Source organism: Drosophila mojavensis, unplaced genomic scaffold, assembly GCF_018153725.1.
Source record: "Drosophila mojavensis isolate 15081-1352.22 unplaced genomic scaffold, ASM1815372v1 contig_136, whole genome shotgun sequence".
Classification (NCBI taxonomy): domain Eukaryota; kingdom Metazoa; phylum Arthropoda; class Insecta; order Diptera; family Drosophilidae; genus Drosophila; species Drosophila mojavensis.
Window position 1 is genome coordinate 31,202,125 of NW_025318667.1, and position 15,724 is coordinate 31,217,848.

Below are 15,724 nucleotides of genomic sequence, written 5' to 3' on the forward strand. Positions count from 1 at the left end.
TCAAACATAAATTAATCAAGTTGAAAAACTGTTTGGTGATAAACAGTAACCTAACATTGTATTCGATTGCTCATTATTTGGCTTACCTTTACACGTATATTTATTAATCACGTTCACATATTAATAAAATGTGCATGAATAATTGTTTAAAATGAGAGCATGAAGTCATTTGGAAACAGGCATTGTATTTTTGAGTGGTCGCTAGAAAATGTCATGATTCTAGTGTTACGCTATAAAGCAGGGAACCACTAATGGCAATGTAACTTTACAACTAAGGCAGCACAAACCGGGCGTTTCACCAGCAAACTTCAATGCACCACAATGCTGGCAAACAACGTCCATTGGACCAATGCAAACTTAACGATGCACGGTGTAGTCTATGGTGCAATTATATCGAAACGCTGCTCGATTCAAATCAATACGTGAACCATTTCTTATTGCCGTTTCACGGGCTGCCTCTCTGCCCTTCTTTGGTGCATACTAACGCGGCGCTCTGCTCGGGCGATTTCTCGTTCTTCGTCAGATGATTGACTCGCGATATTCCGTTGCCTAATTGCATTACGGGTCCGATGGGAAAAATTAGATCTTCTAGGACACTGCATTTTTATTAATAGTAATACTGAATATGCATTTGCACAAAACCACATAAAACAATCGAGACAACCTATGAAAAGATATTTACACTTTTGTTAAAGTATAATAAATCTTTAATTTAATAAATAATTTACACAAATTAATGTCCAAGATAAACAAATATAATAGGACCTACCGAAACTTTCGAGATATTTGGCATCTGAACGCACGCGTAAAATTTTTCAATCTTTGAAAAAAAAAAAATACACATTATAGTTTATTCATTCACGTATTGATCAAATGTGCATGAATAATTGCTTAACATGAGAGCAGGACCGAAAACTGTCACTGTTACCAAGCCTACTGGGTAAATTCTCAATGAAAACTTGACAGCTCCGAAATTAAAGAATTTTAGGGAAAATAACGCGTTTCAAGTATTCGTCAAATTTTTAGTATTATTTAAGATATACATTCCTAATCGGGGCGGAGCCAAATCCAACAAATCAAAAACCATGAAAATTGGTCCAGCAGATCTCGAGTTATAAGTGTTGTAACACATAACACGACTTTGTTTTATATATATAGATATACATATAAAATCAACATACAATGCATCTATAAGTCGTATGCGTATTGCCTAGATAATACCACTAATAATACTCAAAAAACACAAGTCCAAACATTGTCATTTCGTCTGCACTACTCTATTTGCATATAAATAAATAATATAATATATATATATACATATATATATACATATATATATATATATATATATATATATATATATATATATATATATATATATATTAACTATACATATATATAGGTATAATCCATATGCAGAGGCGCTTTCACACGGCCGTTTCATGATCAGTCTCGTCGATCCGCCCCAAACGCCAGGAATTCGGATCCCCAGCTGCAATGGAAAGTAACAGTTTCAATTTCAAGTTTAATAGGCACAAAAGGCACTGAAAACAATTTTGCAACAGTTTGATGGACTCACACGAATAAGAAAAAATCTGATTACAAAGTATTATATCACATCGAGCATGCAATCTATAAGAATATACATATATATATATATATATATATATATATATATATATATATATATATATATATATATAACTGTATGTATAACTATATATGTATATATGTATAACTACAGATACAAAGAGCATGCGTCTCTCAACACAGACAGACACATAACTAGAGAGATAGTAAGATGGATATAAATATACATGGATATATAGGATAGATAGACAGTTAGATGCACTTGTTTATAGATAAAAGGTCGGTAAGATTCCTAAGTAGATGGATGGATAGATTGATACTTATCGATATAAATGAATATAGAAGGAAATTGAGAGATATAGATGGATATGCATATATATCTAGATGGGCTAACATATAGCTAGATAGATAGGTAAATACAGACAGACAGTAAGATAAATAAGTATTACATATATGGATATATGATTAGACATATGTATATATACATACATATATATATACACATATTAAGATAAGCACAGACAGAACAGTTTAGCCATAGGCTTATACATTTAGTTAGCATATACTAAAGATATATATAACCTATGTGAATTTAATTCTACTTCTACTCGTTGTATTTGATCGTTGGCTAGGAATGGGGTGTTTCCAGGTGTGAACTTTGTGGAGCTTTTGGATTACTGGAGAGGCAAACTTACCACAATCATAATACTTCGATATCCTGGGCAGAGCTGTTTTACCATTGCGTGTTGTTGTTGTTGGGTGGTTGTAATGGTGGTAGTGGTGTTGTTATTGTTGTTGTTGATATACGTATATGAACGAGATACATATACATACATATATTTATATAAATATATATATATATATATAAGTATAAAGTATCGACGTTTTACGATTAACAAGTACGACAAAATTATAGGCACCCAAAAAGAAAATCATTGGAAAAATTCATAAATTCATCGTACAATCAAAAATATAATATATAGACGGAGCGGAATTCTCACACACACTCAAATGAAAGCACATGTATATGTACATATATAGATGAACAAACATGAAGTCTTAAAGCTAAAGCATATTATATATAGAAGAAATTTGAAAGAGAGTAGAAAATGCAGTGGAAAAGAGGGCGAATCACACATAATGAAGGAAAAGAGAGGGGCTTACACAGTTTCTATATTCTATATAAACAAATTGGCAATGACAAATACCTTGCGTAAATACTTGTATTGGCAGCACGTTTATCAAGTGTGTCATGGGAGCGATATTCATATGCGAACACACACATACACATTTCGATTTTACTATTTAGAGATTATATATCTGAATATTGATGAATGGAATTTAGATTTAACTGGATTTAAGATCTTTTGATCGCAGATTAATTACTTAGCCTATAAACATAGAATTTATTCGATTCAATTCAATTTACTGCTTTTAGGAGTATTTCTAATTGGATTCAAGTTTTAGTTTTTTTACTACAACAAGTAAGAGGGCTCCAGTCGAGACTGCTTGACTAGAAGATACCCTGAACCCTCCAAGCTGATATTCTACTCATTCTGCACTTCTTTTACGCACACATGCATACACACGCATCCACACCAGGGGTGCCAACTTAGCCTTTTACCGGCCCGATCTGGCCTTTTTCAACTGTCAATTGCAGGAAAAATTGTAATCTAGCTGCTGGCGGGAAATTTGGCATTTTTTTTTTAAATCAAGCCAGCATTATTTAAAGTGCCTCCAAAGTACTTGAATATTATTGGCACAAACAATTCGTAGACTGCCGAGGAGAAAATTGATTTTATTGAGCTCGATAATCGTGTGTCAATTTTCGAATAAAAATGTAATTCATGACCAATAAGAAAGATCTAGTCGAGACTACTCGAGTAAGAGATCCCCTGAAGCCTTCGAGCAACTGATATTTCAATAATTCTTTCTGCTTACCCAAGAAACAATACATGCACACATACACATACACGCACGCATGGATAAAGACGCCTTGGCTGCAGTGTGTGCCTACTATTGGAACTTAAGTGCTTAATGACATTTCTTGTGATGGACGTTTTTTAACGGACATTAAAAAAAATCAAGTCTCTAGCTCTTATGTCTTCTTAGATCGACGCGTTCATATATACGGACAGACAGACGGACCGAGCTAAATCGACTTAGCTCGTCGCCCTGATCAAGAGTATATATAATTTTATACCCCAATTTCCCATTTTCAATGGGTTCAGGGTATAAAAACTGAAATGGCTATATTTCTGGCTATTCTTGAATTTGATCTAGCCGTTTCTAGCAGGTTTGAAAGGTTAATTTAGCATTTTCTTTCCCGGAAAAGTTGGCAGCATTAATCCACACGCGCGTATTTCACGCGCTCTGCTGACTGCGCAGTAAGCAGTGACTGCGCTTGGACTGCGCTGCAGTGTGGGCAATATTATGAGAATTTATTAGTTGAATAATTTCTCTTGTAGTACGACTATATTTATGAAATTTTTAGAGCGTGATCATAAAAATAACAAATGATCATAAAAAAAATATGTATACATTCCAAAGCACAAGTCTCTAGTACTCGAAATACATTTTTTACAAATTGAGTGCGAAGGGGACGTTGTATCCAAAATCTGTAAATTACAAAATCTTTGTATTTATTAACTTTATATACAACGCAAAGTTGAAGTCCCCAGGTCTACAACTGTTCAAATTAGTCTGAAAAAACAAAGTCGATTTTTCGATTATTCTCGATGAAACAGTTATCGGACGAGTTATCGAAAAAATAAGACAAACTTGTACTGCCTATGGTATACACGAGTATGCATGCCAAATTTCAGCTCGCTAGCTCTTATAACTTCTGAGATCGACGCACTCATACGGACGGACAGACGGACAGGGCTATATCGACTCAGCTCGTCGTGCTGATCAAGGATATATATACTTTATGGGGTCTGCGATGATTCCTTCTACCTGTTACATACTTTTCACAATTCCATTATACCCTGATTTCCCATTTTCAATTTGTTCAGGGTATAAATAAAACGGAAGCTCATCAAAACAAATACTAAAATGATAAATTTGCACAGTTGTTTGCATACTTTATACACTAGTAACGGCACGTGCCTTAAGCATACACAAACGGACTTAGGCAGACAATCACACACACACACGATGAAGTGCATTATAGCAAGGTGAGCAGCAGAAGGCGAAGCAGCGGCTGCCCGACTTGAGCAGTTAGCCTCCGTCGGCTGCACTTTGTGTGTTTGTTTATGGGCATGCCCAAAGTATTTACAGATCGCTTCAGGCTGATAATCGCTATTGGTGTTGTTGTTATAGCTCTTGCGTGGCTGGTGCGAAACGGTGCTCAGGCTAGGGCTGGTTCGGGGCTAAAGCAGGCCCTCCACATACGCAGCCAAAATGAAACAAGTAAGAAGGCTCCAGTCGAGACTGCTCGACTGGGAGATACCCTGAACCCTCTAAGCTGATATTCTACTCATTCTGCACATCTTTTATGCACACAGGCATACACACGTATCCACACGCACGTATATCATGCGCTCTGCTAACTGCGCAGTAGGCAGCGACTGCGCTTGGGCTGCGCTGCAGTGTGGGCAATATTATGAGAATTTATTAGTTGAATAATTTCTCTTGTAGTTTGACTATATTTATGAAATTTTTAGAGCGTGATCATAAAGTTAAAATATGTATACATTCCAAAGCACAAGTCTCTAGTACTCGAAATACATTTTTTACAAATTGAGGGCGAAGGGGACGTTGTATGCAAAATCTGTAAATTACAAAATCTTTGTATTTATTAACTTTATATACAACGCAAATTTGAAGTCCCCAGGTCTAAATGTGTTCAAATTAGTCTGAAAAAAACAAAGTCGATTTTTCGATTATTATCGGACGAGTTATCGAAAAAATATGATAAACTTGTACTGCATATGGTATACACGAGTATGCATGCCAAATTTCAGCTCTCTAGCTCTTATATCTTCTGAGATCGGTTTGCTCATACGGACGGACAGACGGACAAGGCTATATCGACTCAGCTCGTCGTGCTGATCAAGAATATATATCCTTTATGGGGCCTGCGATGACTCCTTCTGCCTGTTACATACTTTTCACAAAACCATTATACTCTGATTTCCCATTTTCAATGGGTTTAGGGTATAAAAAACCAGTTGTGATTCTTGATCGCGATCGTAGCAATAGGAAAATTATTTTAAAAAATAAAAAATAATTTGCTGAAATATGCTAACTATTATTATTATTCATTAAATTAAAAAATTAAAATAAAAAACAAATCAATGCCGTTTACGCAAAATTAATGTTAATGATAGACAAATAACCAATGGGCCCAAAAGGCACGCGTTTCGTGGCGATACGTTCGTTCGTTCCTTTTGTTCTTTTTCATTCGTATTTCTTTCGTAACTCGATTCGTTTGGGCTCGTGCACGTGCTTTGCATGCGCTCGACGCTAAATTAGCTGAGATGCAAACCCGAGTCCGAGCACAGGCAGCAAAGTGCATGAGACTTAAATAACAATAACAAAAAACCAATTAAACAAATTAATTAAACTGCATTTTCAAGCTTTAGTTATTATTATTATTTTTGTTTGCTTTTTGGCTTGTTTACATTCACATTGATTCCACATTTTATTTAATTACTATGTATGTATGTTAATATATAAAATACAGTTTTATATATGTATATATGTATGTATTTATGTATGTACAACGACAAATATGCTCTTGGATTGGGCTAAATACATATGTATATGTATGCATATCGTTATTATATGTTATATAAATGTTCGTGTGTCTTTGTGGATAAAGATATTAATTACAATTCATTTACGCTTTTATTTAAGCTTCATTTTCTTATTCATTTCAAATGGAATTAATATGCAAATCAATCAACGATTCAAAAACAAACTCATTAACAAAAAAGAACACAATGCGCAAATCCAAAAGAAAAAAATAAACAAGAAAAAAATGTGATAATGATAGACAAACATATGATATGTATATATTTATAACTAAAAATTGCTAATGTGCCCGCACAGTTAAAAATTTTCCATTAAATGTGGAACGGAAGTCGAAAGAGTTTAGAAATTGCATTTAATTAATTGATAATATAATTATTTTATTGAGCACATATATATATATGTGTATATACTGTACATGCAGCTTTGATAAAGGAATTAATTGTTGATTAGTGATCAGTGATCACTTAAATATGGCCGAGCGGTAGGGCTACGATCTTGAGATCTTAGCCATGTTATAACATATTTTCATAGTGTGATCTTCAAACAGACTGGAGGTACTGGAGCTACTGATCGTAGAAGACGATCGTGACTCAGTCGAAGATATAGATAGCTAGAAAGCACAATTGACCCACAAACATAGATTAATAATTTGCTAAAGTAAATGGTGCTAGATCGGAGATATGTGATCAGTGATCACTCTACAGCCATGTCGAGTCAGTTACTCAATGTACCGCCTACGATCCTCTAATAGAGCAAAGCTTTTACAATGAAAATCAGCGGAGTGGCGATCAGTGATTATGACTCAGGTGGAGATCACATGCTGTGGCGCAATAGCGCATTGTGGCATAGAGGCTTTAACAACAGTTTCTATTACAATTCCGCTGGTAAACACAGCGAATCGGCAGGCGCATGATCAATGACTACGTAAATAGAATTGAGTGCTACAACTTGAAGATCTGCTTGAATGGGAACGCCTATTTAGCGCCAGCCTTAAACTGATTGTTCTTGTATGCGTACATGCGTTTGTGGATATTTCCTCGCTTTGCTGTTGTATTTTGTATTTGTTTTGCCACTTTTTGTTAGATCTTTTCTCAGTTTTTGTTGATTGTTTATATTGAGACTAAACAGAGAGGTAAGCAATTGACAAGAGCCTGACAACAGCAGCTGGTTCGTTCAGTTGTACAGTTCTATTTAATTTATAATCTGAATCCGTGTGCTTAAAGTTTAGACAAAAATTGAAGTGCGAGTGCGTAGGGATCGATGACGATAACTGACAAACGATGATCGATTAGTGATGAGCGATGATAAATGCTATTATAGGTGACTTTCGATTGTGGATGATGTCAATGATGCCGAGATGCTGCAGAGCTGCTCACTAGCACTCTATCAAATATTGCTGCTTTTGAAGCCAGTGCTGGCAGTTGTTGCTGTTGTTGTTGTTGTGGCTGTTGTTGACGCTGATGGTATACATATACAAATGGTGTTATATCTGTGAGCAGTAGTGTTTGAATGTGTCTGTGTGTGCGGGAGTGTGTGTGCAGTTGCTTTGATCAGGACTCGACTTCAATTTGACTGCTTGCTGCCATTGTGTCGAGCAGCTGCAGGGGCGGTGATGGCGTAGTGATCAACGTTGGTGTCCGCCAGACTGGCGCCATCTGGCGGCGTCGCCGGCAGCTGCTGCTTAGTGTGCTTGTACGTGCGACCAAGTAAAGGAACATGCTCTTCTAAAATTAGATAGCGAATTGTAAAAAACGAACAGAAACATCAACAAGTTGTACAGTCAATCAAATAATAATCAAAATGCAACCAATAACAAGTAAAAAAAAAAATAAATACATAAATAAAATAAAATAAAAAAATAAAAATAAAACAATTAAAAATAAATAAATGTAAGCAAAGCAAATTTTTTTAAATATTGACAAAATGAAATCTTTTTGTTTTTGTAACTCATTTTTTTTTTTTTTTTTTTTTTTGTTAACTTTGTTTTTTTTCATGTAGCATGCAACAAGACCGCACCCCATTCACAGCGTGCAAAACAGCAAGAGGTATGATAAATATTTATTAATATCAAAGATTCATAGCTGATGCTTTTACACAAAAACAAACTTTCAGCGAGAGAAAGACAGAGAGAGAAATTGAAAGGGATATAGAGAGAGAAAAAAGCGAACGAGCGAACGAATGTGAGATAGTAAAGGTATAAACCACTGTTAGCTCACCTTGCAGCTGACGATTGATTAGGGCCGTCAGTCCGTGGCCCACATCGACGCTCTTCTTCAGTATGAGCATGGGCTTGTCCTCGGCATCCTCCGCATATCCGCCCGAGGGCAGGAAACCGTTGCTGGCTATTGACTCGCTCACCTGTTGGCAATCACAAATTTCAATTCAATCACGCACCGTCTAATGTGGTACATAAACATCTGTATATGCTACAATTGTCACCTGTGTCACCTGCATTAGCTTTTTCACCACATCGCGGCCCAATATGTGATCAAATACAGTTTGCAGGAAGGGCTCGGCCATGATGGACAGCTTAAGCTTGTCCCGATGCCAGATGAGTACGCGAGACTCCTCCATGGCCATTATGGACACCTGTGTGCAAGATTCAATAAGCTATCGCTACTGGCCAAAGCGCCACTTGCTTACCTGAAAGTAGTCATCGGTCGAGACGCCAAACCACTCTGGCGAGTCTAGGAACTGATGGGGAAACACAATGTGCAGCGCCCGCTGATGCTGCGATACGACCAATCTGTGAACACACATGAACCGATTAGTACCGAGCGGCGATATTATCGGCTCGTCACTCACTTGCCACTGAGCACCAGTGACAGGCTGTCAACTTTGGTAACCTTCTCCTGTGCATAGACCTCCTGGTACTTCAGCCCACGTATCACCTTCATGCAGTTGAGCACCTTGCGAAATTGTTGACGCGTCACGTGCAGCGGCTGAAACAGAGCCACGTACATCTGCGACAGGGATAGAAACAAAGAGAGAGAGGGATATCATTAATGTGCGAGCCATAAAAATTCGGCAAGGAGATCAAGGGGCGCTCTCTTATCGACAAAGATCGCGATTATACGAACAGACCCCTCGTAATATCTTATCTAGTTCTTAATTACACGCATTGCTCATTAATTGGATCACGCGTCGACAACGATTTCGATTTGAATGTATTTTTGCCAATTGGCCAGACCTGCGACCATGCGATCTTTTGAAAGCCTTTCAGACCCTTAGATTATTACCTGGCTTCCCCACTCGGGGATTGTCAGAAATGCTTTAATCATAAACATCCTTGCAAGTATAATAAAACTGTACGGCGCCTAGGCGATACGCTGTAAAACCTCGAACAAATATGTTAAAGTGTTCCCAAAAATCTTCAGAATATAGGCTATACACATATATTAGCCTCCCTGATAGCCTATGATACTTATTTATACAAGCTCGGAATATTGCGTACCTTATAAATTAAATGATTATCATGATTGAGGGGGTTCCTGATAATAATACGTACATTGACGTATATTAGCAACTAAGAGTACTTTAGTTGGGTGTCACAGACTAACCAATATACCCTGAACTCATTTTCAATCGGAAATCAGGTTATAATGGTTTTGTTAAATGTAGAATGATTATAATATCAGCTTGGATGGTTCAGGGTATACCCTAGTCGAGCAGTCTCGACTAGAGCACTGTTACTTGTGTTTTACCAACCTTGAGAGCTAATTTGTTGTAGAATCGTTAATGGACTATTGACCCTGACCAGTATCAAGGATAAAAACTAAAAGAAACACTTAATTCTCAAATATTTTTCAAAGTTAATATTAATGTCTGGTAATTGAATATGGTGTGAATTGAAATATTAATAAACTAATAAATAACAAATACCCATCCATACACAAGATACTCTAGTATCTTGACTGGGCTTTAAGTGTTATATGCATTTAAATATATATTTATATTAAACAAGTAAGAAACCTATAGTCGAGACTGCTCGACTACGAGATCCCCTGAACCCTTGGAGCAATAGCTATTTCAATAATTTTTCGCGTCTTTCAGCTTACACAAGAAACACGCAAACATACACACACACACACGCACGCACGCATACACAGACATTCATACACACACACGCATACACACACACATACACAAACATATACACACACAAGCACCCACGCATAAACACGCATGGGCTGCAGTGTTGGCTTACTATGAGAACTTAATTTTTTGTGGACATACGATCTTCATTGCCAAAGCACAAGTGTCTAGTATTTGAAATACGCTTTTTACAAACATGGTAGTGAGGGGTTGGATATGGGGGTGGGGGTAAATTTTAAAAAACCGAAATTGCATAAACTGCATATTAGCATACATAAAAAGTTTGGAGACTCTAGCAATAAAAGTGTAGTATAATTTTATAACTGGTTTTCGATAAGGTTTTTTATCGATAAGAAAAGATCGGGATGAGTTATCGATTTTTAATGATAAAATTTATATGCGCGCTGTAATTACGGACATTTTAAAAGTCTCTAGCTCTTATATCTTCTTAAATCGACGCGTTCATACAGACGGACGGACAGGGCCAAATCAACTCAGCTCGTCGCCCTGATCAAGAATATATATACGTTGTGGGGTCTGCCACGCCTCCTTCTACCTGTTACATACATTTCAACAAAACCATTATACCTTGATTTCCCATTGAAAATGGGTTCAGGGTATAAAAATGTTTTTTTTACAATTTTCACTAAGCAAAATATAATATTTTTGCAAGTTTTAAATATTAAAATATTTCGATATCATTCTTTGTAAATTGTGACCGTAAATGGTATCAGAGTGACTGGTTCTCAGTGATGCAGCATCGACACGCCTAAATGCTAGCACCAATAGCCAATAAAGAGGCCATAATTTGATATTCTGGAGCATTAAAGGTGAACTGATCATATAATTCTAACTAAAACGATCACAAATCAACGATTGCTATTCATATGCTGATATGAAGATCGCCGAGATCTAAATCTAATAAAATTCGAATTGCTGAAAGAAAAAGAGACTAGCCATTCGCTATCATTGATCTCATTGCGGAAATTGCGGAATTGCGGAAATATATAATAATAATATAATATAATAATAAATAATAAAGTTCAGATGTCTTAGGTGAAGAATTATTTAAAACTGAAGCTGCCAATGGCGATCTCTGCTAATAGATCTGCATTCAGATCCAGAATGCCTGTCAAGGGAACTTAACTGACTGTTATGATTATGATGATATATTGAGGGAACGCTGATCTCCGATTGCTTGTCACATCGATTGCTGTTCAACATGTTGATTATTTTCCTTCCAAGATCTCGCATGCCGACCGATCAAATCTCTGGAAGACATTGTCGTGCCAATCAGCCAGCTAGACTCTCCAAAGAGGTATATGCTAATAAAATCATGTGTCTAACGATCGCCATTGAACACAGAGCAGCGGGCGGTATTAAAGGGGCCAAACATAATCACATGGCCTTAACACATGGCCAGTTGTAAGCGACGGCATTCGGTTAGCGGATTTTCGGTCGTCCGTTGCCATGCAAAAAATATGTTTATTGAGCGTTTCAGCTTACGCAGACACTAGATATTCAATACGAGTAGCCGCCACCGGCACCACCGGCGTCGGCACCACCTCCGAGGCGGAGCACATGGCACATGGTAATCAAGCTGCGATATGAAACTTCAGCAGTTTCTGAAATGCTCTGCTAATAATTGAGCATCATCGTCATGCTAATGGGCTTAACATAGACTTTGACATAAGGATAGTCAAAGTCTATATTGGTTATGTACCTTTAACATAAGCTTTACTGATTATTCGAAAATCGACAAATATTGAATATCTAAAACTTGTCAAATCAGCATTTCAAGTTTCTACCATGAACTTTGACATAAGGATAGTAATACACAATTCCAGTTGAGCTTTTCTCAAAACCTATTAGGTCAATATATCTGTATATGTATCGATGATCTGCGTAAACACAAATAATACTTTGTAAACTTCAAGTGTAGAGTATTCAATGGTTAACGTAATGAGCTGGGCTTTCGTTTCATGCTTTGCTTCTCTTGTTGCCTATCCTCTTATGTATACATACATATGTATATATTTTTCTGCTTTTGTAAAGCGACACACAAGCATCTAAACACACATACACATGCATATTTATGTATGTATTTCCAAATAAATAAATAAAATAATCAAGAGTTTAGCTTAACAGCGGACAAATTGTAATCTGGGCAGGTTTATTCGTTGCCGTTCTTGTTGTTGTTGTCGTTGGGGCTGACCGGCTTGCCACATGTGGCGCGAGATTTGCAACAGCAGTGCCTGCAGCAACAGCGTCGGCGGACATCGCCGCTGATGCTAAAGTCACGTACACCAGCGATCACTACGTTGAGCCACCAGGCAGTGAGTGGAGACCGCGCAGCTAGCAGCAACGGCGATGCTCTTCAAAAGAGCTAAAGAGATCAGGCTTAAATGAACCGAGCCGAAACGGAACGGAACAGTAAATCTACAAAGCGTAACAGCGCCTGTGTCTCCCTCGCACTCTCAAGCAACGCTCTCACACTCGCACCAACTGTGCGGGCGAGTCAAATGAGATTAGCTTTCTGGCTGTTGCTGATGAAGATGAATTACTGAGAATGGCTGTTGCTGCGTGCGATTATCTACATACATACGTAATAGGCAGATAAGCAAAACAAAATCCGTTGCGCCACTCAATTTGCAATTTAATTCAATGAAAGCAAATATAAGCCAAAAAAAAAAAAAAATGAAAAGTTGCTGCCCACCGCTTGACACGAAAAAATAACGGCCATTGACCAATTGCGTGCAAAATGAACCAGAAGAACAGTTACAGAGGAATGAACAGCAGCATAAACGAAGAGCAGATACTCTGCTTGAATAATTAGTTGTGGAGCGAAATATATTTATTGATTGCAATATAGCAAAAAATACAAATTGTATAGGGCATCAAAGGCTTCGCTACAGACTTTGCGTTTGAATTATTCGACCCACTTTAGGGGGTATCAGTTTAGAAAGCACACTTGTCTGCTTAAAATAATCCATGTTGTAACTTTAGACGCTTTAGCAGTGCGAATAAACAAAAATAAATCATTCATTGAGTTTTCAGACATTTGTATTTATTCCAGTTCCATTTCCATAATTAAGACAATGATTAATTTTGCCATTGGCTGCAGGACAAAGTGCTCTACAGCCCACGCATCATTTCCCATTACGGACTTTTACCCACTTTTATTTTGTCGCACATTTCAGTATTGCCTAGATAACTTGATCTATTCCAATTCACTGTGGTCATGGCACTGTTTATTTCTTGACGACTCTCGAGAGCGCTTTAAAACTGACCTGCCTGAATGCTACGCGCACATACTCACGCCCACACACACACGCACAAAGAGAGACAGAGAGACAGAGAGACAGAGAGAGAGAGAGAGAGAGAGAGAGAGAGAGAGATGCGAACAATGCATAGACATGCCCATATTGGAGAGCTCTACCCAGCTACCCAGTCAACAACTGAGCTGTACCAAGAGCCATTGAACTGAACCCGTTGCGCTACTCTATTGATAAGCTGTTAGCGCTCAAAGAGTAATAGCGTATCTCTCTCTTTCTCTCTTTTCCTCCTCTCTCTCTCTTTGTCTTAAAAGTAAAAAGCGAACAGAAAAAAAATTCCACACACCATTGGTGCATCTGCGAAAAGGCAGCAAGGTTGAATATTGTGGCTTTAGAAATATATACATACATATAGCTTTGATAAGTAATTTTCTCAAGCTTAGTTCACGGCTTTAGTCACTGCTTCGTCTTCACACTTGCGCTTCACATCCATGAATATTTTTCTTCACAGATGACAAATTAGTTTTACAGCAATTTAGTAGTGTTTACGAAGTGTTTAGCAGTCGGTTAAAGCTAATTTGAGCGTTGTTAACTTTGCTTGCTTTCTAGTAATTCTTTATTTGGCGTGTTGCTAGCTGTAAACAAAAATTTCGATCAATTTCGTAAACAAGTTGGCGATACAATCAGCTGTTTACAGCCATAGGCACACTCAGATAACAGACACCGCACTGCGGTGACCGCAGAGGACGCAGTAGGGGCCAGGGCAGATGGGAGTTAGCGACACGACGGCGTGATCGTCGCTTGTTAGCCCTCGCCGCGAACTTATCAGATAGAGCAGCAGCGCCAACAACAAATGCAATATAATGCTGAGCAGCGCAAAATGCAGACAAACGCAAAAGCTAAGATGGCAGCAAAAGAACAACGAAAGGCAGAGGCAGTAGCTTTCTTGTTATTTGATAGCGTGTAAGAGTACGCTGGGAAACTTCGTGGTATAATGATGAGATGCACAAAATCCAGACCGCGAAGCACATAGAAGAAGGAAGAGGTAGACTGAAGACAAAAACAGTATGCCCATGGCCATAGTGCAAGCTATGCAATTTAATTCTGAACAAGTAAGAAAACTCTAATCGAGAGTGCTCGATTAGATAGTATGGCTAAAATTTCAATTTCGATGTACTTAAAGATATACATAATTGAAATAGAAAACCCATTTAATTAAATATATAAATATTTTCGGTCCGTTGGCAAAACTGAAATAGGTTCACTGCTGCAGCGCCATCTAGCAGATTGTAAGAATGTTCTAGAAGTTTGAATGTATGCGTGCACACGTAGACGAAGACTGTTGTAGCTGATGCACGTGCGTTTGTTAATTGGCCAAACATTTTATTATTTTTTAACGTCGATTGACTTAACGGAATTTAATGAAACTATCAGCATATGATCTACATATTCGATTGAATACATGACAAATTTAAAAAAAATGTTTAAATCATTCACAATTAGCTATACTGCTAATCAAATTGCTATACTGGCATCTGACTTGAACTTGAATGTTTTTATACGACGCGTTCAAACATACGGACAGACGGACAGGGCCAAATCGACTCAGCTCGTCGCCCTAGTCTCGACTGGAGCACTCTTACTTGTTAATACTGAGAGGAAGACAAGCAGGTAGGTGCTAAAGATAGGCGAAAGAGCTAGAGCGGAGCGGTTATGAGCGAACCTTGAGCGATTCGATTATTTGTGACCAATATACTCTGATCGCGCATTTCTTTCATCAGCGCTAATCAAATTGGCTAATCAACTGTGGCGAATTTTTCCATGTGATTCACGCGCCGCCGCACGTCCGCCGGTCACGTGGCCTGTATTGACCACGCCCCCTTCGTAGCGATCTACAGCCCCCGTTGCCGTCTAACAGCCAAACATGATTGAGCGAAAGCGCGCGACATCGCAATAGATCGAAAACGGAACGAAAGAAAACGAACCGAGCCCCAAAAAACTGC

General features: G+C 37.8%; 1 protein-coding gene across 7 annotated transcripts in view; it reads right to left on the reverse strand.

Annotated features, from left to right (window-relative positions):
- Window positions 1–1,395: 1,395 nt before the first annotated feature.
- Window positions 1,396–15,724, reverse strand: part of LOC6586288 (blood vessel epicardial substance) — a 37,313-nt gene continuing 22,984 nt past the window's right edge. For 3 of the 7 annotated variants that reach the window (XM_015160490.3, XM_032733182.2, XM_044011585.1), the window contains 5 exons: window positions 9,157–9,314; window positions 8,995–9,097; window positions 8,791–8,940; window positions 8,568–8,709; window positions 7,524–8,075 (listed from right to left, as the gene is read on the reverse strand). In XM_015160490.3, the coding sequence (XP_015015976.1) occupies window positions 7,915–8,075; window positions 8,568–8,709; window positions 8,791–8,940; window positions 8,995–9,097; window positions 9,157–9,314 (714 nt within the window). In that variant the 3' untranslated portion in view covers window positions 7,524–7,914. Of the gene's footprint in view, window positions 1,493–2,285; window positions 2,319–7,523; window positions 8,076–8,567; window positions 8,710–8,790; window positions 8,941–8,994; window positions 9,098–9,156; window positions 9,315–15,724 lie in introns of those variants that run through there. The other 4 variants (XM_044011587.1, XM_044011589.1, XM_044011586.1 and 1 more) reach the window with 4 other exon arrangements.